This window comes from Tursiops truncatus, chromosome 15 (assembly GCF_011762595.2).
Source record: "Tursiops truncatus isolate mTurTru1 chromosome 15, mTurTru1.mat.Y, whole genome shotgun sequence".
NCBI lineage: Eukaryota > Metazoa > Chordata > Mammalia > Artiodactyla > Delphinidae > Tursiops > Tursiops truncatus.
The window spans coordinates 14,609,356-14,633,457 of NC_047048.1; the positions used below are offsets into that span (position 1 = coordinate 14,609,356).

The 24,102-nt window shown below is 40.4% G+C and overlaps 2 protein-coding genes across 9 annotated transcripts in view; both read right to left on the reverse strand.

Moving 5' to 3' along the window:
- The window catches only part of TPST1 (tyrosylprotein sulfotransferase 1), a 185,529-nt gene that overhangs the window by 146,749 nt on the left and 14,678 nt on the right, over window positions 1-24,102 (reverse strand). The window contains exon 1 of one of the 4 annotated variants that reach the window (XM_073792051.1): window positions 22,887-22,904. The exons of 1 other annotated variant lie outside the window; for it this stretch is intronic. The gene's annotated coding sequence lies outside the window, so the exon portion shown is untranslated. Of the gene's footprint in view, window positions 1-16,917; window positions 17,058-22,886; window positions 22,905-24,102 lie in introns of those variants that run through there. 2 more of the 4 variants (XM_019921874.2, XM_073792049.1) reach the window with 2 other exon arrangements.
- The window catches only part of CRCP (CGRP receptor component), a 67,810-nt gene continuing 49,463 nt past the window's right edge, over window positions 5,756-24,102 (reverse strand). For all 5 annotated transcript variants that reach the window (XM_033839101.2, XM_033839100.2, XM_004312408.4 and 2 more), the window contains 2 exons: window positions 22,887-22,944; window positions 5,756-17,852 (listed from right to left, as the gene is read on the reverse strand). In XM_033839101.2, coding sequence (XP_033694992.1) covers window positions 17,703-17,852; window positions 22,887-22,944 — 208 coding nt within the window. In that variant the 3' untranslated portion in view covers window positions 5,756-17,702. The remainder of the gene's footprint in view (window positions 17,853-22,886; window positions 22,945-24,102) is intronic.

A 24,102-nucleotide genomic window follows, 5' to 3' on the forward strand; every position in this document is an offset into this window, starting at 1 on the left:
AGAGGTTTCTGATTTGTGTACTTCCCTCCCACATGGGACATAACAACCAGGGAAGATCCTTCCTGGCACCGAGGGACAAACCACTACGTGCAGAGATCCTGACTCTTGATCAGCAATGCTTTCCAGGAAAGATTTTGATCAAAAGGGGGAAATGTGGAAACAATTAAAGAAACCTCAGCTAAAACTGGAGTTGGGACAGGCCTGTAGGGGAAGCTCTCATGCCCCACCACGCATCATTGATTGCTCCAAACAGGAAGAGATATATACCTACATCTCTGACAGGAAGATGCCTCTACTTTACTATCCAGCACAAGAAGAAAACTTCTCTCCACCCATGACAACCCAGGCAATTAGAGACTGTAGTAGCCCAACCTGTGAGTACGCTCCATACTTTGACCTACCAGCTTCCTCCAATGGACTCTTTGGTTATCACAAGCCCGTCACAATTCCCTGCTTTTCCCTATAAAAGCAAGTCTCCCTTCCTTATTCTCTGGACTTGCCTGTTGTCCACCATGGTTCACATATCCCAAATTTCAATTCCTCTGCTATTCCCAAATAAACTCACTTTTGCTAGTAAAATAACTGGCTATTATATTTAAATTAGAGTTGACAGGTTATGTATAAGAGTACACTTATTCTTAGGAAATACATACTGAAATATATAAAGTGTCATGATTATCTACACTTTATTTTAAATAGTTTAGGGGAAAAATCCATATATAAAAGAGAGAGAAATAAAAACAAAAGTTACAAAATGCCAAATGTCAACATTTGGTAAACTTAGGTCAAGGGTCAGCACATTTCTTCTGTGAAGGGCCAGACAGTAAATATGTTAGGCATTACCGTCTCTGTTGCAATACTCAACTCTGCTATTTTAGTGTGAAAGCAGCCATATGTAAATAAACAGGCGATAAAACACGATATGGGAAATCGTGTACTAATTTTATCTCATTAAGATTAGAAAACAACCATTTCAAAAATTTCCTTCTCTGAAAGGACATGCACCAAAATGTTACCAATGATGACTCCTGAAGGAGCAGGGAGTTGGTGAAAGGGAACTTTATGTTTTACTTTATATATTTTTGTATTGTTTAAATGTTCAAAAGAATGCTTTGGGTTTTTTCTCTTTTTTTTTTTTCATTAAGTTGCTTCTTGGAATAGTCAGCTTTTGCTGCAGTAACAAACAACCCCAAATCTCAGTGGCTTATAACAACAAATATTTGTTTTTCATGTTACATGAGGGCTGAGGATAGGCTGCACTTTGGATCTGTGTACTTTCTCACTCTGGGACCCAGCCCAAAGGAACAGACCTATCTGAAACACACTTTTCTCATAGCAGAGGGCAAAATCACTAGAGACCAAGCCAAACTATGCAATTTTTTGCTTTTAAAGTTTCTGCTCAGACATTATATGAGTCATTCCTGCTCACTTGCCAAAAGCCATAAGAAGTAACATGGCCAAACCTCACAATGGACCACTTAGCAAGAAGGTATATATAATCACCTTGCAGGGAAGGGAAGGAGTAATGGTGAAACAATTATATATCCTACTATAGGTCTGTTGAATTAATTAAATCTACTTGGAGGAAATATATATTTTTTGTTCTTATATATATTTTTTCTATTGACTTTTTTTCTTTTTCTTTTTTTTTTTGCGGTACGCGGGCCTCTCTCACTGCTGTGGCCTCTCCTGTTGCGGAGCACAGGCTCCGGATGTGCAGGCTCAGCAGCCATGGCTCACGGGCCTAGTCGCTCCACAGCTTGTGGGATCTTCCCGGACCGGGGCACGAACCCGTGTCCCCGGCATCGGCAGGTGGACTCTCAACCACTGTGCCACCAGGGAAGCCTTTCTTCTCATTTTTTAATTCCCTATTTGAAGACAGAGACAGAAGAGTTCTCAGCAATGCTTTTCAAACTATGGGTGCTAACCCATTAGTGAGTCATGAGATTGCATGGAGGCATAATCAACGTATTTGTTTAAAAGGACAGACTAGAATACAATAGAAGAGAAAATTATAAGAGAACATTGTACATAGTAAAGATAAGGACTGTTTCATAAAACTTTGGTTTCAGTTACATATATATGTATGTATGTCCATATGCTGATATTAACTGTATATTTTGCTGTGAGTTTTAGTTAAAAAAAAATTTTTTAAAGCCGTGACCCAGAGGACAGGACAGATTGAGAGACTGACTGCTCCCCATTCCCATTTGGACTCAAGGATGCTGACACCAAGGATGAGGCTAACACTAAGGACCACAGGAAAGCCAAGAAGAACTTGGGGCACAAAGCCAGAAATGAACCAAGCCATAAACTCAGAAAGCTAATATTTGCTGGACACTGACTCTGCCAGGAATGCATTAGCCCTCTGTGAACACGATTTCATTTGATAACACCCCCGCTAATATCCCAGGAGGTAGTTACTCTGATTATTCACATTTCATAGATGGAAAGATAAGGAAGTTAAGTAATTTCAAGGTCCTGCAACAAGTAAACAGCAGAACCTGGATTTATCTGGCCTAGGGCTTGTACTCCTGCTAGGCACTCACCAACATGGCTTCCAAGAGCAAGGGCCAGGTCACTCAAAGGAGGCTGAAAACCAGAGAGAGTATTAAAGGGCATGTGAGGTGTATGTTCTTGCACAAAAGTATAGACAGGATTCAGACACTCAGAACAGCCCAATCGTAGTTGTCCTTTACTCAAGATACCTCATGGGGCTGCCCCAACCCTCATTCTCCAAGACATTGTTTATAGCCTTCACCGCTGTTCCCACACTGTCAGTGCCAAGAAAGTTCCTGATGGACTGTAAGGTTCTCTCCCATTCCTGGTAACCAGAGGCTGAGTTAGAGCCCCAAACTGTTCAGGCCTCTTATCCTGGCTCATGTGTGATCCAGGTGGGCTCTGGCCAGAACAACTGCTAGAAGGAGGGCTGGTTGGTGGGCATGGCTGAAAGTTCCAACCTTCTAATCACTTGGTCTTTCTGGTGACCAGCCCCATCCTGAAGCTATCTAGGGGCTCCACGCTATATCATCTCATTAGCATAAACTCAGGTGTGCTCAAAAAAATGGGCTCCTTATGAGTAACTAAAGATAATCCCATCACTCAGGAAATCTCAAGGGTCTCAGGAGCTCTGTGCAAGGAACTGGGAACAAAGACCAAATATATTTCTTATTATATCACACATATATAGTATGCTAACTTTTGCTTGAGAGTGAAGGGAAAATAAGAAAAATATACGTATAACTGATTATCATTACGAAATAAAACACAAGAAGGATAAATCAGGAAACGTCATTGGTTACCTACAAGGGGCGGAGGAGAATAGGTGGAAGTGATAGTCCTCTGAGCATACCTTTTTTTATAGATTTGACTTTTGAAAGTATGGTAATATGTCACACATTCAAAAATAAAATTAAATCAATAAGAATGGAAAGGAGGTAAGTTAAAACTGAAAGCAAACTGAAACAATGGAAATAATCAAATAAGCACCATAACCACACTAAAAAGAAAAGAAGAATCAACTCAAGTAACTTAACACAGTATTTGACTACATACCCTCAACTGGGGGCAGGGGTGTGGCGGGAGGGGGAAGAATTGGAAACAAATCCTGAACTCCTTTTGGTAGGTCTGCTGTTTGTAATGGTGTGGGCAAAGCAATTCAGAAACCATCTTGGATGTAATAAACCACTTTAGATGTAATATAGGATTGAGCAAATATGTTGATACGGTTGGGAGCCAGGATTCTTACTGAGGGAGGGACATATAAATACAGAGTGGGCAAAGCAAGAAATAACTCTGTGAGGAGGTATCAGTGTAAATTCATGATTTCTAAAATACGTATATGCATGTTGATATTATACATATGTATGAATATGCAAATATGTGTATGTATGTACATGTGCATACACAAGCATATATTTCCTAGCTCTGTCCATTGAAAGAGCCAGGAAGCAAAGGCACTCCAGTAGCAATGAGGACACCCAGTTCTCTGAACTTGATCTCTGATACCTTCACCACTACAAGGAGTCATGCTCCTCGCTGAAATGACTGAGTCCAGGCCTGGTACAAGATAGGCTTGGAACCCCACCCAGGAAGTAAGGCAGCACTTTTGAAAAAATGCGGTTTTGAGGGCAGAATGGAAGATGTGGAGGAAGTGCTGGAGTCAGCAAACCCGTTTTTTAACCATTGCGGTAAAGACTGGATTAGGGAAGAATCAGGGGATGCTCAATCTAGGGGGCAATTTTGTTAAGGAAAATTTGCATGGTCTCCCAGCACTGCTTATTCATTGTAAGGGAGAAAACACTAGCAATAATTAATTATATAGTATTTAGGTGTCAAGAGTCATGATGTATTTAACTCACTTTAAGATGGTTTGGGGGAAAAATGCATATTTTTATATTGTGCTGCTTTTATTTTTGCAACTTTTTGTAAGCTTGGAATTATTTCTGGATGGTTAAAAAAACAAAAACAAACAAAACAAAAAAATGCCAGTACACGGGAAGTGTCTGAGAGTCAAGCTCATGAAGAATGCAGTTTTCATCCAAGAGAGGGTTGGGGTCTGACTGAGTAATCACAGCAGATGAGGAGCTGAGCTAGGTGACCCCAGCTGATAGGATACAGAGGCTGAATCCCAGGCAGTGGAGGTGGGTATGGGCCTATTGGAGATGCCCAATTGTAGCTGGAGAGGTGAATGTCCACCACGAAGCCTGATCCAATAAGGCACCTGTGACTAATGCACACACCTGGCCTTGTGTGGCTTAGGCCACTGTCAGCCCTGGAGAATAAGCCTCCCACAGTGGAGATCTCCAGACACAGGTTCAGCATCTCCTATACCAACCTCATGTGATCCTGACCCAGTGGAGCTTGTTCTTGGCTCCATTTCTGACTGTGATCCCTCCTGTGACCTCACCTGCATGTGCTGACTTCTCCCTCCTCCCAGCAGTCAGATCATGGCTTTCCTCTAGGTTTTCTGGCTCAACAGGGTGCCCTCACCCTGACTCCTTGGTTTCCCTATGACTCAGGGCTCTGGCTCCCTGCCCCAGGACTCCACCCTGCCTATGTTCTGTTCCTCCCAGCTAAGGCCCCAGAGGAGGAAAGAGGGGGAGTGTTTAACCCAGAACCTGCCAGGTTACTAAGACCACCTCCCCCACCCCTATCATTGAAAGGACAACTTGGGACTTCTGGTTCTGTGAGCCCAGTTACTGACTCAACCATACCTGCAGAACACTGCAGATACACAGTGACCCAATAAACTGTAAGCAGATCAGTCCGGGTAGCTGGTACTCTATCAGGGGATTAGTTCCTGACTGCAGAACACACCCAGCACGTCACAGCCCATAGCCCTGAAGTCTGCCTGTCCTTCCCCCTCTCAAGGTCGCGGGTGTTTGGGAAACACAAGGAAGGAGCATCAAAAACAGGCTAGCTCAATAGACGTGATGCTTGGAGCCCCAAGTTTCCAGCTATTGCTTGCTTCCCAAGCTCTAGCACATGAGCTCTAGCTCTGGAGCAGACAGTCCTGAGTCTACTCCCATTTCTACTGCTTGCTAGGAGTCCTTACACTGTTATTTCACCTATTCAGCTTCAGTTTCCTCATCTATGACATAGGGATAATGCATGGTAGGCACCTAGCGCAGTATCTGGAACATGGTTGGTGTGCAAAAATAGTAGCCATTGATTCAGGAAAGAATCACTGATAGATGCTTGAATTAGTGAGTGAAAGTCTGATGAGGAAGAGGATATTTACATAATCTTAAAATATCTCTCCATAAATTATTTATTAATTCTAAAAGGGAAAACAATCAAAGGACACTATCAAGAGAGTGAAAAGATAACACACAAATGGGAGTAAATATTTCCAAATCATATATCTGATAAGGAATTAATACCCAAAATACATAAAGAACTGAACTTCTGCAACTCAACAACAAATACAATTCAAAGGACTCAAATAGACATATATCCAAAGAAGAAACACAAGTGCTCAATAAGCACATGAAAAGATACTCAACATCACTAATCATTAGGGAAATGCAAATCAAAACCACAATGAAATGACGCTTAATACTCCTGAGGATGGCTGTTACTAAAACAAAAGCAGAACTGAAAAACACAAATGTTGGCCAAGGATGTAGAGAAACTGGAATCCAAGTGCACTGCTGGTGGGAATATAAAATGGTGCTGCCACTGTGGAAAAATGGAAAAGCCACTGTGACAGTTCTTCAAAAAGTTAAAAACAGGGAGTTCTCGGGTGGCCTAATGGTTAGGATTCCAGGCTTTCCCTGCCATGGCCCGGGTTCAGTCCCTGGTCGGGGGACTGAGATTCTGCAAGCACAGTGCAACCAAAAAAAAAAAAAAAAGACACACACACACAAAAAAAGTTAAAATAGAATTACTGTATAATCCAGCAATTCCACTTCTAGATATATACTCAAAAGAATTGAAAGCAGGGACTCAGACAGATATTTGTACACCAATGTTCAAAGGCAGAAACAACTGAAGTGTCCATCAATAAATGAATGGATCAACAAAATGTGATATATACATACAATGGAATATTATTCAGTCATAAAAAGGAACAAAATTCTGATACCTACTACAACATGGATGATCTTGAAAACATTATGCTTAGTAGAATAAAGCAGACACTGAAGGACATTAAGTGCTTAGAATAGGCAAATTCATAGAGACAGAAAGTAGAATAGAGGTTACCAGGGGCTAGAGAAAGAGGGGGAATGGGGAATTACTGTTTAATGGGTACAGAGTTTTAGTTTGGGGTGATAAAAAAGTTCTGAAAATATACAGTGGTGATGATTGCACAACACTGTGAATATACTGAATTGTTAAACTAAAAATGGTTAAAATGATAAATTTTATGTTATATGTATATTTTACCACAATTTTTTAAATGTAAGGGGTACTAAGGTCTGAAGCAGTGTGGGTCCCTTTGAACTCTCTAAACTGACTGGCTTCCTTGACAGTGCCTCACAGTGAGAAGACACTGTGAGGGATAAAGTCAAAATTGAGCAATACAGGGACAATAGAGAGACAAAGAAAGTCAAAATTGAGCAAAACAGGGACAATAGAGAGACAAAGAAAGAAGAGGTCTAAATCAGGGCCTTAAAGGGCTAGACCATAATATTTTTGGCTTGTAGGCTACACGGTCCATGTTGCAACTGCTCAATTTTGCAGATTTGGCCTGAGAGCAGCCATAAACATATGTAAATGAATGAGCAGGGCTGTGGTCTAATAAAACCTTATTTACAAAAAAACAGGTGGCCTTTGCCAATCCTTGGTCTAAAAAAAAGAGTGGGAGGGGAACAGAGTCAGCAAGCCACCATATTTTTAAATATTATATGAAAACAACAAAAGAGGGACGTTTGTGAAGTTTGTAAAACCATCCTGAACCACACAACTCCTTCTAAAAGTTCCAGAAAAGTAATTTCATATAAAAATAAACAGCAGAAAATTATTGGGGTCAAATTTCATACAAGGTTATTATTAAAAAAAAAAAAGAGTATAACATTTCTATAAGCTAATGAGCACACCAGAAATACATGCACACGAAACAGCTCAAATTGCAACCTACTATTTTAAAACCAGCTAAAAATTAATAAGAAATGATACATGACATGAACGAACCACAGTAAATAAAGTTACAAAAACTCATAAATAAGAGTTTTACTTTACTCAGAGTAAAAATTAGAAGGGGAAAAAATGAAGACTAAATTAGAAGAAACATAAGACCAAATAAATGCAATTAAAAAAAAATGTCTTAAGGAAAATAGGAGGAAATTTTTTAAAGAAATCATAGAAGAGGGCTTCACTGGTGGTGCAGTGGTTAAGAACTGCCAATGCAGGGGACACGGGTTTGAGCCCAGCTTTGGGAAGATCCCACATGCCGTGGAGCAACTAAGCCCGTGCACCACAACTACTGAGCCTGTACTCTACAGCCTGCGCGCCACAACTACTAAGCCCATGTGCCACAACTACTGAAGCCCACATGCCTAGAGCCCATGCTCTGCAACAAGAGAAGCCACCACAATGAGAAGCCTGCACACCACAACGAAGAGTAGAGCCCGCTCCCCACACTAGAGAAAGCCCACGTGCAGCAATGAAGACCCAGTGCGGTCAAAAATAAAAAAAACAAATTTATTTTTTTAAAAAAAGAAATCATACAAGAGAGCAAAATGATCTGAATGAAAATGACAAATATGGAAGATAGGCAAAGAACTAATACAGAATATAGAAGTCTCTGAAGCAGAGAAGTGAAGCAAATGAACAGAATAAATATAAAAATCAAGAAAATAGGGCTTCCCTGGTGGCACAGTGGTTGAGAGTCCACCTGCCGATGCAGGGGACACAGGTTCGTGCCCCGGTCCGGGAAGATCCCACATGCCGCGGAGCGGCTGGGCCCGTGAGCCATGGCCGCTGAGTCTGCGCATCCGGAGCCTGTGCTCCACAACGGGAGAGGCCACGGCAGTGAGAGGCCCGCGTACCGCAAAAAAAAAAAAAAAAAAAAAGGGGGGGGGCAAAAATCAAGAAAATAGATAAAAAATCAAGGTATATATATCTTGGTATAAAATATGTATAAAATCAAGAAAGTATGTAAAAAAATTCCAGAAATGTTCCCAAATTGAAGAAAAAAATATCTGAAACTATATATACACCATACGCATCTAAGAATACTTGACTCAAACAACCACTGCCAAGACATATTCTAGTAAATTCACCAGACTCTCAGGAGAAAAAAAAAATCCTTTGCGCATCTAGGCAAAAAAAAAGAAAAAAGAAGAAAAGCAAGTGGCTTATACAAGAAACAAAATGAGGATACTGTCAGACTTTTTAACATAAGTGCTTGATGCCAGAAGAAAATAGAGTAACTGAATATTTTAAATTCAAGGAAAAGAAAATGTGACTCAAGGACTTTGTATCCAGGAAAATTGACTTTCAGATATAAAAAGCACATACTATTATCAACATGCAAGAGCTCAGGAGGGGTTTTCTGGAGAATGGCGGGTATGAGCCAAATCTTGAGTTACAACTTGGATACCTGAAGAAGTAATGTAGTATAAGCAGATGGCACAGTATTCACAAAAACATAGGGATAGGAAAACAAAGAATATTTTCAAGGAATGTTCTTTCTTTCACTAACTTTTACTCATCCTTCAAGTCCAAACATTCCTTTCTCAGAGAACCTTTCCTGATTCTACCAGACTAGGTCAGGTTCTCTGTTATAGGCTCTCTTAGCTCATTCTCACTTCTAATTCCAACTGTAGTTATAATGAAATAATGAATTATGAAACTGATCAGTTAGCATCTCTTCCCCTAGAACATAAAGCTTTCTGAAGGCAGGGGCTCCGGATGACAGAGTCACATCGTACCTTCACTGCCTTGCATGGTAGACACTCAAAAACGTGTTCAGTAAATGAATGAGTGGATCCATTCAGCTGGAACAGAGGGTTGTACAGGAGACTAATAAAGTTGGAAATTTTATTGGGAACCAGATTGGGAAGGACCTAGAATGCTAGTGTTAAATGCTTAGATTTTTATATATATTCACATGTTGTTTATCCACTTATCCATCAACAGACATTGGGGTTCTTTCTACTTTTTGGTTATTGAAAATAATACTGCTATGAACATGGGTATACAAATATTTGTTCAAGTTCCTGCTTTCAATTCTCTGGGGTATGTACCCAGAAGTGGAATTGCTGGATCATATGATAACTCCACGTTTAACGTTTTGAGGAACTACCATACTGTCTTCCACAGTGAATGAACCGTTTTACATTCCCACAAACAATGCACAAAGAGTCTAATTCCTCCATATCTTCACCAACACTTGTTATTTTGTTTTATTTTATAATAGCCACCCTAACTGATGTGGATCTCTTAGTGGTTCTGATTTGCATTTCCCTAACGACTAGAAATGTCCAGCATCTTTTTACAAACTTATGGAACATTTGTATATCTCCTTTGGAGAAATGTCTATGACATACTTTTTTCTTAAAAATTTCAATATTTCCAGGCTTTGCAGTTCATCCACAAGTTTTTTCAAATTGTTGCAAATCTCAAAAACATTTTCCAACGTGTTTATTGAAAAAAATCTACATATAAGTGGACCCACACAGTTCAAACTCATGTTGTTCAAGGCCAACTGTAATTTCAACAGCTTTGAATGTATTGACTTGTTTTGTGGCCTAATGTATGGTCTGTTCTGGAGAATGTTCCATGTGCACTTGAGAAAAGTGTATTCTGCTGTTGTTGGGTAGAGTGTCTGTAAGTCTGTTAGTTCCAGGTGGTAATAGTATTGTTCAGGTCCTTTATTTCCTTATTGATTCTGCCTGGTTGTTCTTGCATTATTGAAAGAGGTACTGAAATTTCCTACTATTATTGTGGAGCTATCTATTTCTCCCTTCAATTGTCAATTTTTATTTCAAATATTTTGGTGGTCTTATTACATACATAAATGTTTTAAACTATTATATTTTCTTGCTGTATTAAACTTTTTATAATATCTTTGTCTCATAATCTTTTTAAAGTCTATTTTGTCTTATTAGTATATTCACTCCCACTCTTTTTTGGTTACTATTTGCATGAAATATCTTTTTCGATCCTTTCATTTCCAACCTATTTATGTCCTTAGATCTTAAGTGAGTCTCTTGTAGAGAGCATATAGTTGGGTCATGTTTTTCAAATATATTTTGCCCATCTATGATTTTTTTTTTAAAGAATTTTTATTTATTTATTTTTGGCTGTGTTGGGTCTTCGTTTCGTGCGAGGGCTTTCTCTAGTTGCGGCAAGTGGGGGGCCACTCTTTATCGCGGTGCAGGGACCACTCTTCATCGCGGTGCCGCAGACCTTTCACTATCGCGGCCTCTCGTTGCGGGGCACAGGCTCCAGATGCGCAGGCTCAGTAGTTGTGGCTCATGGGCCTAGCTGCTCCGCGGCATGTGGGATCTTCCCAGACCAGGGCTCGAACCTGTGTCCCCTGCATTGGCAGGCAGATTCTCAACCACTGTGCGATCAGGGAAGCCCCATCTATGATTTTTGATTGGGAAGTTTAATCCATTTAAAGTAATTACTGATAGGGAAATACAACTTTTGCCATTTTGTTATTTGCTTTCTATATGTTTAATACCCTTTTTGTCTCTCATTTCTTCCATTACTGTCTTCCTTTTTGTTTTGTTGATTTTTTGTGACATGTTTGAATTCCCTTCTCATTTCCTTTTGTGTATATTCTGGATGTTTTCTTTATGCTTATCTTGGTGATTATATATAAAATCCTAAAGTTATAACAATCTATTTTTTATTGATACAAACATCTTAAATCACATATAAAAACACTCTCTTTTACAGCTCTGCCCTCCCCCTTTATGTTACTGATGTCACAAATTACATCTTTATATAATGGGTACCATTTAACATAGATTGATAATTTTTTATGCTTTTCTCTTTTAAATCCTGTGAAAGAATAAAAAATGAAGTTATGAAAAAAATTATAATACTGGTTTTTATATCTGTCCATGTATTTACCTTTACTGAAGATCTTTATATCTTCACATGACTTCGAGTTACTATTCAGAGTCCTTTCATTTCAACCTGAAGGACTCCCTTGAGCATTTCTTTTAAGGCAGGTCTAGTGGTAATGAACACCCTCAGCTTTTGTTCAGCTAGGAAACTCATAATTTCTCCCTCAATAAAAGTATTTTTTTGGACTTCCCAGGTGGCGCAGTGGTTAAGAATCCGCCTGCCACTGCAGAGGACAAGGGTTTGATCCCTGGTCCAGGAAGATCCCACATGCCGTGGAGCAACTAAGCCCGTGCACCACAACTACTGAGCCTGCACCCTAGAGCCCGCAAGCCACAAGTACTGAGCCTGTGTGCCACAACTACTGAAGCCCACACACCTAGAGTCCATGCTCTGCAACAACAGAAACCACTGCAATGAGAAGCACTTGCACCACAATGAAGAGTAGACCCTGCTCACTGCAACTAGAGAAAGCCCGTGTGCAGCAATGAAGAGCCAACACAGCCAAATATAAATAAAATTATTTAAAACAAGTATTTTTTGTGTGTGGAAAAGTACAAAATTTACTATCTCAACCATTTTTAAGTGTACAGTTCATTAGCGCTAAATACATTTACATTGTTGTGCAATGAATTTCCAGAACTCTTTTCAACTTGCAAGCAAAACTGAAATCTATAACCATTAAACAACAACCGATTATCTCCTCCCCCTGGTCCATGGAAACCACCATTCTATGTTTGTGTTTATGATTTTGACTATATCTCATATAAGTGGAACCATAAAGTATCTGTCCTTTTGTGACTGGTTTATTTCACTTAGCATAATATCCCCAAGTTTCATCCATGCTGTAGCATGTGTCAGGTTTTCCTTAATGGCTGAATTATATTCCAGTATATGTATAGATCACATTTTGTTTATCCATTAATCTGTCAATGGACACTTCATTTTGCTGCCACCTTTTGGATAGTGAGAATAATGCTCCTATGAACATGGGTGTACAAATACGTCTTTTAGATCCTGCTTTCAATTCTTTGGGTATATACCCAGAAGTGGAATTGCTGGATTATACAATAATTCTATGCTTATTTTTTTGAGGTCCTGCTATACTGTTTTCTGTATGTTACACCATTTTACATTACCATCAACAGTACATAAGGGTTCCAATCTCTACATCCTCCCCAACACTTGTTATTTTGTTTTGTTTTATAGTAGCTATTCTAATGGGTGTGAGGTGATTCTCTCTCATTTTTGAGGGATAGTTTTGCCAGGTATAGAACTCTCAGTTCAAAGTCTTTTTTTTTTTCTTTCAGCACTTTAAATACATCATCCTGTTCCCTTCTGGCCTCCAAAGTTTTTGCTGAGAAATTAACTGATAATCTTATTGATGATCCCTTGCACGTGATGAGTCACCTTTCTCTTGCTGCTTTCAACATTGTCCTTATTTTTCTATAGTTTGATTACAATGTGTCTTGGTGTGGGTCTTTCTGGATTTATCCTACTTGGATTTTAAACTTCTTTGATTTGTAGATGCATGTCTTCACAAATTTGGGTAGTTTTTGGCCAATATTTCTTCAAATAATCTCTTCCTCTTTCTCTCTTCTTCTGGTACTTGCATATACATATATTGGTCCTCTTGTTGATGTGCTGTTAAGTCCCTAAGGATCTGTTTGTTTTCCTTTTTTGCTCTTGTGCTGATTCTTTCTTCTGCCTTACTGCACTTTCTGCACTTACATTAGGTTCACAAAGAATGAACCTAATGTAAACTATGGACTTTTAGTAACGATGTACCAATACTGGCTCATCAACTGTAACAAATGCACCACACTAATGCAAGATGTTAATAGGGGAAACTGTGTTGGGAGGGGTGGGGACAAGGGACTATACAGGAACTCTCTGTACTTTCTGCTCAATTTCTCTGTAAACCTAAAACTCCTTGAAAAAACAAAATCTATTAATTTTTTAAGGTGCAAAGCATTTCAATAGGCATTTTTCCAAATAAGATATACAAGTGGCCAATAAGCACATGAAAAGATGCTCAACCTTAGGAGCTACTAGGGAAATACAAATAAAAACCACGAGATAGCACTTCACAAACACTAGGCTGGCTATAATCAACAAGAGGGACAATAACAAGCAAAAGATTGGATTCCATCATTTTTGGCCATGCTGCGTGGCTTGTGGGACCTTAGTTCCCTGACCAGGGATTGAACCCTGGCCATGGCAGTGAAAGCGCCGAGTCCTAACCACTGGACCGCCAGGGAATTCCCTGGATTCCATCTTGGGTTGTTGGTGGAAACATGAAATGGTACATGTACTATGGAAAACAGTTTGGTAGTTCATCAAAAAGTTAAACACAGGGACTTCCCTGGTGGTCCAGTGGTTAAGATTCTGTGCTTCCACTGCAGGGGGCATGGGTTTGAACCCTGGTTGGGGAACTAAGATTCCGCATGCCACAAGGCATGGCCAAAAAATTAATTAAAAAAAAAAATGTTAAACACAGAGTTACCATACGACCCAACAATTCCACTCCTAGGTACGTATATTCAAGAAAGGTAAACAGTCACAAAAGATTTATATATGAATGTTCACAGCAGCATATTCATAACAGCCGAAGAGTAGACACAACCCAAATGTCTATCAACTGATGAACTGATAAACAAAATGTGGTATATCCATTCAATGAAGTATTATTCAGCCATAAAAAGGAATGGTACAACACATTTGAGCCTTGAAAAAATTATGCTAAATGAAAGAAGTCAGATACAAGAGGCCATATACTGTATGATTCAATTTACATGAAATGTCCAAAATAGGCAAATACAGACAGACAGAAAGTAGAAAGTAGATTACTGGTTGCCAGGGACTATGGGTAATTGGGAATGACTGCTAACGGATATGGGGCTTCTTTTAGGGGTGATGCAACCATTCTGGAATTAGGTAGTAGTGATGATTGTATAATCTTGTGATTATACTCAAAACCACTGAGTGGTATATTTTAAAATGATAAATTTTATGGTACATGAATTATATCTTTTTTTTTAAGATTTTTTTGATGTGGAACATTTTTCTCTTTTATAAGTCTTTATTAAACTTGTTACAACATTGCTTCTGTTTTATGTTTTGGCCCCTTGGCCACGAGGCACGTGGGACCCCAGCTCCCTGACCAGGGAACAAACCCACACCCCCCGCACTGGAAGGCTAAGTGCAGCTTCCACTGGACTGCCAAGGAAGTCCCTGTGAATTATACCTTTATTTTTAAAATATGTAAAAGGATTTCTGGCCAGTTCTGGGCAGTTTTGCTTCCTTTTATGCCCTTAGTTCATTGTGTAATTAAATAAGATTGACGATCCTTTTCAGGGTATGTGGTCTGTTTTATAGTTTACTGAGAAATGATCCATTTACACAAGCAGTAATAAATTGATTTCAGGGGAGAAAATGATTTAGCAAAGAATATACGGGAGGATTGATCCTCTCATCTCTCATTAGGGTATAAGCTCTTGAGAGCTGGTATGCTTACACAATGACTGATTAGGAAAACAGTACCCATTATTTTATGAACAAGCCTTGAATAAGTGGCAAGTCCTCTGAGGTGGTAGTGGGTCATACAGTAACTTTTAAGCAAAAAGAGGCAAGGAAATTATTTGGATAAACCTCTGAGAGTCAACTTCATCTTTTAAGAGTTCAGCAGTACCTTCTTGAAAGATCAATCCCCTCAGTGCTGCGTCTCCCAGAGTGACTGGACTGGGTGTCAGTCTCCATGTTTGGGACATAACTTAACTATCCACTATACATTTAATAACTTTTGCAGAGGCCAAGGACAACATGGAAATAAAGATTTTTTTTTCTTTTTAAAGAATAAAACAGTCACCTGGTCAAAAACTGAAGCCATACAGAAGGACATAAAATGAAAAGCAAGTCTCATAGACTCCCAGCTCTCCTTTCCAGATATGATCCTGGTTAAGTTTCTGTGTAAATTACAACCTTTTATTTCTGAAATGTTGATTACTAATGCTATGGGAATATTACAAAGACCATATTTCTTATAAAGGTTAAGTCTCCTAGAGCCTGTCTGACTTAATCAGAAACTTAATCAGAGGCTAAATTCAGGTCCCAAATAAAGAAACTTAAAATTTTCTTGAAATCCAACACAAAATTTAGATCTAAATAGATTCAACTTAAGAAAAAAATTAAAATTAAAAAAATACATATATATGTTAGCTTTTAAGTCAGATTTCATTTCATTTCTTCCTATCCATGGCAAAACAAACTCTTCAAAGATTTATAAAAATAGCACAAGTTGGCAGTCACCTGCAAACAATTTATTATTAACTAATTAAGCCCTAAATCCATGAGGAAAGAGCACCTAACACACTCAAGGTCAAAATGCAACAAAAATAATACAAGCACATGCATGCTTTGACAAATCAACAGCTCCTGGTAAAATTCCTGATACTCAAAAGAGAGATTTAAAAATAAATGCCCTGGGCCTTTATCACCTTCTGAGATGACCCATACTCTGTCTGTGGAGTGTGTTTCTCTCTAAATAAATCCACTTCTTACCTATCACTTTGTCTCTCACTGAATTCTTTCTGCAATGAAAAATAAAAATAAAAATATAAATGCCCTGTACGTGTATGGCTGATTCATTTTGTTGTGCAGTGGAGGCTAACACAACATTGTAAAGCAAACATACTCCAATAAAAATTAATTTAAAAAATATAAAATAAAAAATAAATGCCCTGTTAATTTCAATGTTGCCTGTAAGCAGATCTCAACTGATCTTTAGATGATAAGGTTAAGATGAACATAACTGCCTATTGGCAGGGGTGGTGGGGAGGCTGAAATAACCTGGGAATTCCAAGGGGTGGGAAGTAATCCAATTAACAGAAGCACTGAAAATGTGATCTTACAACATGAGTACCAATTTGAAAAATTAATGTCTATGGGCATTTTCTTCCCCAAATAGGGAGCAGAGTGAAAATGGGAAATTAATTTTTAACAATATTCCTAGGATCTAAGGCAACTACATGTCTGGGGCTACTAAACTCTCCAAAGCCTGAATATTAACAAGTTCTTCACATGGTAATTATTCTAATATTTTAAATTCAAAAACTGATGCAACAGTCAACAAATTCAAATTCTTATTAATTAACCTCTAGCTCTTCATATTCCATCCACAAAAAGAGCTACATAACTGTACCCTCTTCATTTTGGGGTTTTTTTTTGTTTCGAGCCACAATTTGCACCTTGTGGGATCTTAGTTCCTCGACCAGGGATTGATCCCATGCCCTCAGCAGCGAAAGTGCAGAGTCCTAACCACTGGAACCCCAGGGAATTGCCCTTTTTAAAAGATGCAAACAATTTGCCCATTGTGCAAATGAAGCTCACCTGGCTTCAACAGGCAGCGCCTGTCACAGGGCAGGAAACTGAAGGTATTCAGAAAGGCAGGTGACACGGTCATTCAGTCTGGAGTGCCTCTTTTCAACTGGAGTGAGCTGGTGCCCTACCATTTAAGACTAATTAGTGAGCTGTAAACAAAGCCCAGGCCAGCAGAGGAAAGGGGCCTTTAGACCTAATGAAGAGTTGTCCAGGCGTTCTCTTATCTCTGCTGTTCTCAAGGAAAAGATTCCTCTAAGGTGAGCCCAGTTCAGTGGCTCATTTTAACTTAGAGCAACTATTTGCTGCTTCGGGAGTTTTTAGCCATCTAACAGGATTCTCGTAACTCAGCTCTCATCCTAGCAATGCTCTGCATGCCTGCTTGGGAAGCTCCTGGGGAAGAAGATGAAATTAATTAGGATATGGCCCATCAAAGCCAGTGCAAGTATTTTACCAGCTGTGTACAGGGACCTTCCCACAACCATGGCAAAGGCCACAGAAGAAATATTTTTACCACAGAGAGTTCCACAGTATTGTCCTCTTGGACTCACTCTTCCTCTCTTTAGCTCTCTTCCCTGACAACCTCAGCCTATCCACCATGTTTCTTCTTTCAGAGGCACAAGGATTTCTTTTTAGCTTGTTTTTGAGAAAGGCTTATTTTTGTGGTTTACCCAACTAACCAGGAAATCAGGCCTGTTGGGATAGAAGGTAAAACCAAATAAATAATCCTCTGAATGTCTGGGAAATGGCTGCTGGGCCTTTCAACTTCACGAGACACTTGGGCCAGTTGTGCTCTTCTATGCTGGGTCCTCTTCGTCCATTGTCACGTCATCGTTGGTATTTTGCTTCTGCTCAGCCTCTGGCCCCGCAGGGAGGATGCTTGTGACGGTGTGGAGCAGAGCTTCTATCTGCTCCTCTGTCAGCCGTTCTTCACTCTCCTCCACCATCTGCAGAAGGAAAGAAAACCCTCCAGGAGTTACAACGGGGCCTCACAGACAGGGCCCTGCCCATGTTGTTCCTGGTCCCGGCCCAGCCCCTCAGCACAGAGCTCAGGGCCTAGCTCCTGAGCTGCCTGGGGCCTCTAGGTCCTTTCCATCTTGGCCCTACGGGCGAGAGAAGCCAGCTCAAATTCCAGGGTAAGCCGATGTGGCCGCTCCAAACGGGTCAGTGAAAAAAGCGAGTTGCAGGTTAGCATTTTTCCTTAAAAAGCAAAGCCTAACAGTTCTCTACTCACTCATACACACACGCGGGCGCGCGCACACACACACACACACACACACACACACACACGAATACGCTGTTTATGCAAAGAAAACTCACCTCTGGGGAGAGAAATGGCATTTTATATACTTTTGTATATAACAACAAGCCCATCTGTAACTTATGAATAGTATCAACAACTCATTTGATGACTGCCCGCTATGTGCCAAATGGCCTGTGTATTTTTCTATTCCTCACTACTACCAACACTGACAAGACCCGTCAGGGAGCTCTTGTGCCTGGCACTGCGCCTTGCACTTCACACCCATTATTTCTTTTAAACCTCACAGCAAGTCCAGCAAAGGGCAGAACTACAATCCCAAGCCAGACGTGCCCATCTCTAACACCTACAATCTAACACACACACCGTGGCCTTGGTCATCTCCTGGGAATGCAGGAGTCTGATGAGTGACGGCTGGGAAAAAATCTCCCACCACCCCATCAAAGGTCCACTTAGAGCCCAGTTTCTGACATGGTCCTGGATATCTGAACACACAGATGATATCCACAATTTGTAGCCTCACCTCTAATTCTCAATATGTTAATTAATACAAACATGATGTCATCAACCACCTCTGTAAAAGCAGTATGCAGGCGGTCAAGTTACTTAACCACGCTCACTTGGTGGCGTTAGCCATCTATCACAAATAGCTTTCTCAGTTAAAGGTGTCCAGGGTCCTACCCTGTGGCATAACAATCCCTGAAATCTGGCAACTAAGACCAAAAGGAGTTTCAGAAAGAAATCCTGGCAGATTTGAGTAAAGCATGATGACAAGCTTGGCTCACAATCCTCTAAAGGACTTCAGTCTGACTGCCTAGCTTCACAAACAACAGTACAGAATCTAAAGAAGCCAGGTGACATGCCCAAGATCAAAGTCCTGGCAAACCACTGGTCTCTTCATTCACCTCAGTCCAAAAATGTTTCCACAACTAGAGAATAATCCTGGGTGCTCTAGAGTAAAGATCCAGGTGAACCAATGGGGCTTCTTCCCATCATACTGTGAAATAAAATGACCATATTCTAAAGATTCAAAGGTTCCATGTAACTTCTCTACTGAACAAGAAACAATCCTCAAAAGCCCACTTTTAGCATCAGCCATGTAAAATTACGGTCTGTAAAAGGAAATACTCTAACATACACCGCCTCCAAAGAATGAAGGAGGAGGAAGGAGGGATATATCTGACTTGATAACTTAATCTTGAGGAAAAAATGATCTCTATTTGGGAGAAAAGTGTCTCCAAGTTTATGAATAACTGGCACACACAGTTGATGATGAACTGTTTCCTCAGGGGAAGAGGGTGAAGGAGACTTAGACTGTTGTTAGACCAGTGACAACCTCCCTCCATTATCTGTGCTCCACAGTGGACCAGGGGTTTTCCTACAATCACTGCCACCAGAGCTTCTCTTCTCAATGATGCTGTACATAAAATGAGGACAATTTACAGACAAGCACATGGAGGCTCCGCATCACAAGGAAAACGTGATCTGTATCTCACAGCAAGCAGTGCAAGGTCTTTTGAGACTTTGAGTCCCAGCTCCTTCTAGAATACCACAGCCTCAAGTAAGAGGTTTCTATCATTTCCTCTCTTAGAGACATTGTATGGCACACCAGAGTCCACTGGTTTGAAAGTTTGGTTGTATGACCTCTGAGGGCTCTTTTAGAAAACCAAACAGAGAGGATTTTGACAGGCCACCTTCTTGCATCCCAATCTCTGGGTCTGACAGATCCAGTTTCAGCTAGGTGTGTTCTTAGCAACAGGGCTGACAAGCTTTACTAATTTTGCCAAAGTTGCCCAGAGCAGAAGCTTTTATCAGCAAACAACCCTCAGGGATAATTAGAGTCGGGAAATTTTCTTTCCCAGTCACAGGAAGAAAACCTGAGCTGTACTAAGCAGAATGAAATATACACAAAAAAGAAACTTGCAGAAACCAAAAACTTACTAACCCCTCTTGGATCGCTAGAGTAAATAATAACTATATTATTCCTCAGCTTTTCTTTCCAACACAGAAGAAACAGAGCCCAAATAAAGAAATGCAAAGCACCGTCTCAACGTTCCCAAACATTAAAGGGTTCAAGTTGTTCTGAATGTAAGGGCAAATGAAATGTAAAAATAAAAGTTTTTGTAGGCAGGTCAACATAAATGATAACTTTTTTATCACAGATGAAGACCACACTGGTTATCAGGCTGTCAGACTGGGCTGCTGCATTCCAAAAATGGTTGCTTCTCACTCTAAGCTGCCAGGCCTAACCTCCTACTTTCCTCAAAACAACGCAAAGTCTAACAACAGCAGACACTTCTAGCTATGTGACCCAGAACGGTTCACTTAACCTCTATATAGTTTGAGTTTTTCTGAAGTAAAACAAAAGTAACGCCTACAGTAAGGACCAAAGGAGAACATAATTTAAGCCATGGAACTATGTAATTCAAGCCTTTTTACAATCACTAAACTACAATAGGCACAGATGGTAGTGCCGTTCAGGACAGTGGCCTGTGAGGTCAGGGGGTTCACGGTCCTGTCTTTAGGCCAGAGGACTCACAAATGGTCCCAAATGAATATATAGCAGGGCATGGCAGAGGTCACAGAGCTGGTGGCTTCCTCATTTCCTCACACACAGCAGGCAGCTGGCTGTGGATCTGAGGATCACAACAAATCATGGCTGAAGTTGAAATAAAAAAAAGAAGCTTCAGTCTCCAAAAGTGAATCCTGACAAATGCTGAATATTGGGATTACTTCTGGACCCAGTGAGAATAAGTGGCTGTAAGGTTAACACAGGGAAATTCTCAAGTCCTCTGCACTTTCCACTCTAGGGAAAACCTCATTTATTATCCCTTTCTGGTGAGAAGAGACACTGCTACAAATCTTGGTAAATGATTTGCTAACCCTTTGTAGCCAAATCCCAGGCTAGGAAAAATCTAGCCAAAAAACAGTCCCACTGCTGGGAAATAACACACCCAGTTTTTAACAAGGCCTACCTTCCTGTGGAAAGGAGGGGATGCCACACACACACCTTTCTCCTCACCATGTAGAAGCACATGGCTTGGAGGAACAGAGTAAGGTTTCTGAATCAGACCCACTCAGCCACTCACTAACCAAGACTATGGTGAGGGCATTAAAAGTGACATATACAAAGCCCCTGGCACCAAGTCTGGCATAGAGCAGGCAATCTTAATAGCAGCTAATCTTATCAGGTAATGAGAGCTTTCTACAGCCTCTGGGATGAGGTCATGCTAATCCTCCTCATCTCTTCTCTCCATCTGTCATTAAGCCATGAATAACATATGTTGCTGATTAAAGTTGGAGGAGACATGACATGTGATCCTTAAACCAGAAGGACAGGGATTAGTTTCTTGCTGTTTTGTTTTTTCTCTTTTCTAAGCTGAATCTCCAACATAGTCGAAAGCATCAGAATAATGAGGATATAAAAAAAAAAAAAGGATCTCTGCTTAGCCTGAAGCCCAGTTCCCCCAGAAAGGTACCCTTTATAGAAGGAATTCTTCTAATTTAATTTTGGGTGCATTCTGAAGGGGAGAAACAAAATGCTGAGAAGACAGTAAAAGTTTTAGTCAAAAATTAAATACCCCACAATCCTTTTTAAAAAAGGTTTTTTTGTTTTGTTTTGTTTTTAAGCAACTCTAAATATCAAAGGTATTTTTGGCCATTTTCTTCTACATTTTTCTGAAGGAAACTTGACAAAGAGCTAAATACTTCTAAAACTGACTTTGAAAACTGCTTTATTCTCATTTTATTAATTCTTCAGCCAAACTTTTCTTTTACTCGCAGTTGAATGGCCTGCCTAATATTTGGAACTTAACAGTGCTCTCTGCCCTGTACACGGAAGGAAAGCGCGGCACATGCCAGTACAGCAACCACTGGGTCTGCACCACTGGGCCTCATCTTCACACTCTCCTTATACCATCTCCACCTTTTACTCTGGCTTCCCCAATTCTAAAGCTTTATGCTGTTTGCACGTGTTGAGGGTCCACTGAATGGTTTCATGCGGGGAAACAAGATGATCAAATGTGTGGCTTTAGAAAGTGAACTCTGATCGTGGTGTAGAAGATGGACAGGAGGGGGCTGGACTGGAGGCAGGGAGAACGGTGAGAGGACAGGTGCAAGAGCCGAGCTGAGAAACAATTACAGGAATTAATGCAGTGCAGTATGGAGAGAAGAAAGAACAAGAGGAGGGAGAAGCAAGAGAACCTGGGACTGACTCACTAACTAGGAGATAAAGGGAAGGGAATGACTTCTGGGCTTCTAGCTTGGGACACTGGACCAGGAGGGTAAGAGAGAGCGAGCATGCGGGAAAGTGCACTCCATTAACCAAGAGAAGATACAGGAAAAAGGAGGTTAAAGGGTGGGAGTGGGGGGAGATAAACACCAGAGTCATGTCGAATCTAATGTTTTTACCTGGTTGGCAATAACCTCTACAGGGAAGCAATAGCCAGAAGAGTGTAGGACACTGGGGAGACAAAGAGCTGCCAAGTCATAGCCCCAGACCCGACAGAAGGAATTGAATTTTCTCCAGTCTTTCCCTTTCCCGAAGTCCATACTAACTAGCATCAAATTGGTGAGGTTTCTTTTCACTTACAGAATGGGTGGTCTGGCAGTCTTTTCAAGTAATGGCAGTTCCTGGCTTGTCTGAGCTCAGCCTTTAGGACCCTTTCTACATCTCAGACCCAGAAACTAACCCGCCCAAATTCAAGCCTCCTTCACTCACCAGCTGGATCTCAACAGCAGTCACTGGCCTGTGATTCAACAGCTGAAGCTTTTCAGCTCTGTCAAAAGAAAAGTACAGAGCATTTAAAACTCTCATACCCCTAAGGATTTTGAGTCTTGACCAAGCTGTTTAGAGAACACTTTGTCAGATAACAAATGGAAGAACAACTTGGAACATGGCCCTCAGTTTCTTCAACTGTAAAACAAAAGAACGGGAGTAAGAGAGTCCTATATCAGTGACTCTTACTCAAGGGCACAAATGTGTATTAGAATCCTAATGGTACAGAGGCTTGGATTACAAGAAATGCATCGATAGCAGATAGCACAGGTGTAGTTTTAATAAATTTTATTTGGAAAATGTGAATAATGCTTTCTTAGTCCAAATTATAGAAAGTAAAAGATTGACAAAATCATCTTGGTTGGTCATCACTTAGAAATGGTTGAGAATTCCTTTTTGAGATTAAGATTAAATGTTATTCAGACTTGGCTTGTTATCTTAGTAAACAAAAACAAGGACTCTAAGGGGACAGGAGTTAATACACAGTAGTATAAGACACAGTCTTCTGCCCTCAAAGAGCTTACAATCCAGTTGGGGAAAGAAGACAAATACAAGGAAATTTCAACAAAAGGTTTAAGTAACAGTGAAGATACTCGTTATCATCTGTCACAATTTACAGCTCCTTGCTGAAGGGGTGGTTGAAATGTGTGGACTCTCAAAGATGACAGGACTTGAAAGAAAGTGGCTTCAATTACCACCCTTGTGCAGGTGACAATTTCTACATTTCTCTCTCAATCTGACCCTGGAGCTCCAGCTTCATCTTTCTTTCTTTCTTTTTTTAAAAATTTATTTATTTATTTGTTTGTTTGTTTGCACCAGGTCTTAGTTGCAGCAGGCAGGCTCCTTAGTTGTGGCATGTGAACTCTTAGTTGCGGTACTCATGTGCGATCTAGTTCCCTGACCATGGAACAAACCCAGGCCCCCTGCACTGGGAGCACAGAGTCTTACCCACTGCACCACCAGGGAAGTCCCTCCAACTTCATCTTTCAATTCAATAAACAATTCTGGAATAAAGTGATGAATAAGCCACAATTTCCACAGCCAGGTGTTTGGGGAAGCAGTACCAGATACTCAGTTCTCCCTAAGCCTTGGTTTCACCACCTGTCAAACAGGAATGACAACAATACTTACTGATCTCATAAGGAGATTATGAGGGATG